The sequence below is a fragment of the Bison bison genome, unplaced genomic scaffold, assembly GCF_000754665.1.
Source record: "Bison bison bison isolate TAMUID 2011002044 unplaced genomic scaffold, Bison_UMD1.0 scf7180017864153, whole genome shotgun sequence".
NCBI lineage: Eukaryota > Metazoa > Chordata > Mammalia > Artiodactyla > Bovidae > Bison > Bison bison.
The window spans coordinates 1965814-1968189 of record NW_011494725.1 but is presented as its reverse complement, the minus strand read 5'-3'; the positions used below and the strand labels follow the sequence as shown (position 1 = coordinate 1968189).

The following is a 2376-nucleotide window of genomic DNA, read 5'->3' as shown; positions in this document are numbered from 1 at the left end:
GGTGCTGGGGCCCAGGGAAGGGATACAAATCAGGTTTGCCATAAAATGAAAGCAGGTGAAAAGAGACACTCCTGTGGGTCACGAGAAAAGTGGGGTTTGATGAGTTACGCCCCCTGCTCTCTTTTCTTGAGCCTTGTGGGTCTGGGGTGGTGAATGGCCATGAATGATGCTACCTGGAAAGCCTACTCCAACCGAGCAGTTCCTCAGCAGCAGAGAAGCAGGGCCCACGAGGCCAGGCCTCATAATGGGGGGTGTGCCAGGAGTCCAGCACACCCAGCCCACCTTCCGTGGGGGCCAAGGGGCCTTGAACAATGACCCAGGAGGCCTGAGGGTCCAGCCCCAGCCCTCTGGTTACACACTTCAAGGAGCTCCCTCTTACACTTAAGCCGAGGCTGCAAGGGATGAAGGGGGCAGTGGGGGCCAAGGGGACACTGTGATCCTGCTGGCCTAAGATAGTCCACTTCTCCGGGGACAGAGAGGTGGGGAGTAGGGGGCCAAAGGGCTCTGTTGAGGCTGAGCACGTCCCAGCGCGGATGCTCTGCCGGACACTGTGAGCAAGGCCGCTCTAACCGCGGGTCACTGGAAGAGAAGCCTGACCTGGGCAGGATCTCAGGTGACCCCTGCGGCCAGCTGCCCTGCCCGGCTGGACGCCTCTCATCCCACGCCCTGCGTGTGTGTGTCCACCGCGGGCGCCGGCTGGTTACGCAGAGCTGGCAGCCACCGTCAGAAGTCTTGCCCTGTCCTGGCCCTTCTCTTCACAAAGGCCAAGGCCAAAGGTCGATCTGTCCCTGACCACCCCCCACCCGCCCCCTCCAGGCCTGGCCATACGTGGCAGACAGGCTGCTCCCTGCCATCACCCTCCACACTCTCCCAGGACATTCCGGCCCACGAGGAACATGCCCGACGTGCAAATCCCTCAGGTAATGCGGGAATTCGTCACCGGGGAGCGTGGGGCGATCCAGGAATGGGAACCTGATCAGGGCTGCGAGCTGGACAGAAGCAGCCCGGGCTGGCCAGCACGGCTCAGGTTGCAGTGAGCAGTCGCCCTGGGAAGACGGGAGGGCAGCGGGATGGAGCCCACGGGCAGCCTTCGGAGGGGGCTCCTCCCTCACTGTTCCTGGGGAAGGGACGGCAGAGACTGAAAAATCAGGTGGCTAAGACCAGGGTGACCACATGTCCTGGTCGACACCGGGGGGTCTAGGCCTGATGACGAATACAGCCCCTGACTCTCAGAAATGTCACGGTTCGGATGATCTATTACATGGTCACTCACCATCCTTAAGAAAGACCTGCAGGTGTTTCTTCCGGCTCTGTAATCCTACTTCCGGAACTTCCAAGCTCCTGTTTTACCCTACCTGGGCTGAAACTCAATGCATATCTCAACCCGTCTAAGGTACAGAGGAGGAGCAGAGATGACTTTTTCCCCAGCCGAGAGTCTCCAAGGACAGTCCCAGGCCTGGCACGGCCGCCATCCTATGCCACCTGCTGCCTCTCCACGATGCCACCAGTGCTGGGACCGGTTCCCTTGTGACCATGGTGAAGAGAGACAGGCTTCAGCTCCCCACCTGGGAGATCACACAGCCCTGCACTCAGTTTAAGGGCCCACGCCCATTACACACCCCAGTAAAACCATCGCTGGACATCGGCACCCACAAAGGAAGGAAGGGGAGGGGAAGGAGTAAGCTCTCCGGGTAGAAGGGCTTGGAGTGGGGAGGCACCAAGAAAGGAGACGGCCTTTGACCTCTCTGCCCCAGAAGAGGTTTCAAGCCCAGCGCGTCAGCAGACAGACTGCAGCTTCGCAACTCAAAGCCCTTTTGCTCTATGCCTTTTGCTGAGACCTATCTCAGCACCACCTACAAGCAGCGTGTCACCTGCAGGGCCTGGGGGTGGTCCTGGGGAGGGGGGAGGAGGAGAAGGAAAAGAAAAGTCCACGGCACGTTCCGCTGGAACACGGAGAGGTCAAAGCACAGAACGGGTCTAAGACAAGAGGCAGCCCTCTTATCATGGAAATAGAGGGGAAGGCTGGTTACGCAGGAAGCACCTATAAAATTATATTGGCCCACCGTAACCATGGAGCCCTCACACAAACACACGCAAATCTGGCCACTCATCTCTTGCCCTCTGAGTGCCTTTTTATTTTCTATAATTAATCGGGCAAGGGTGGAACTCGGGAGCAGCCCAACCGTGGTCAGAATCCGCAGCCCTCTCTCCGGAGCCGGCCCACGGCGGGCGGGGCGGGAGGCGCAGCTGTCGGCCCCGTTACCTGCAGCATGTTGAGCAGCAGGCTGCGGAACTTGGTCCCCTCCACCATGAAGAGCGCCATCTTGTCGCAGAGCTTGGCGGCCGTGAAGGCGAAGCTGCGGTCGGACACGGCCT

At 59.8% G+C, this 2376-nt stretch overlaps 1 protein-coding gene across 1 annotated transcript in view; it reads right to left on the bottom strand.

The window, feature by feature from the left end:
* CTIF (CBP80/20-dependent translation initiation factor) overlaps positions 1–2376 on the bottom strand; it is a 288329-nt gene that overhangs the window by 95379 nt on the left and 190574 nt on the right. Inside the window, 1 exon segment of the mRNA XM_010840964.1 lies at positions 2264–2376. This exon segment is cut by the window's right edge and continues 4 nt beyond it. Coding sequence (XP_010839266.1) covers positions 2264–2376 — 113 coding nt within the window.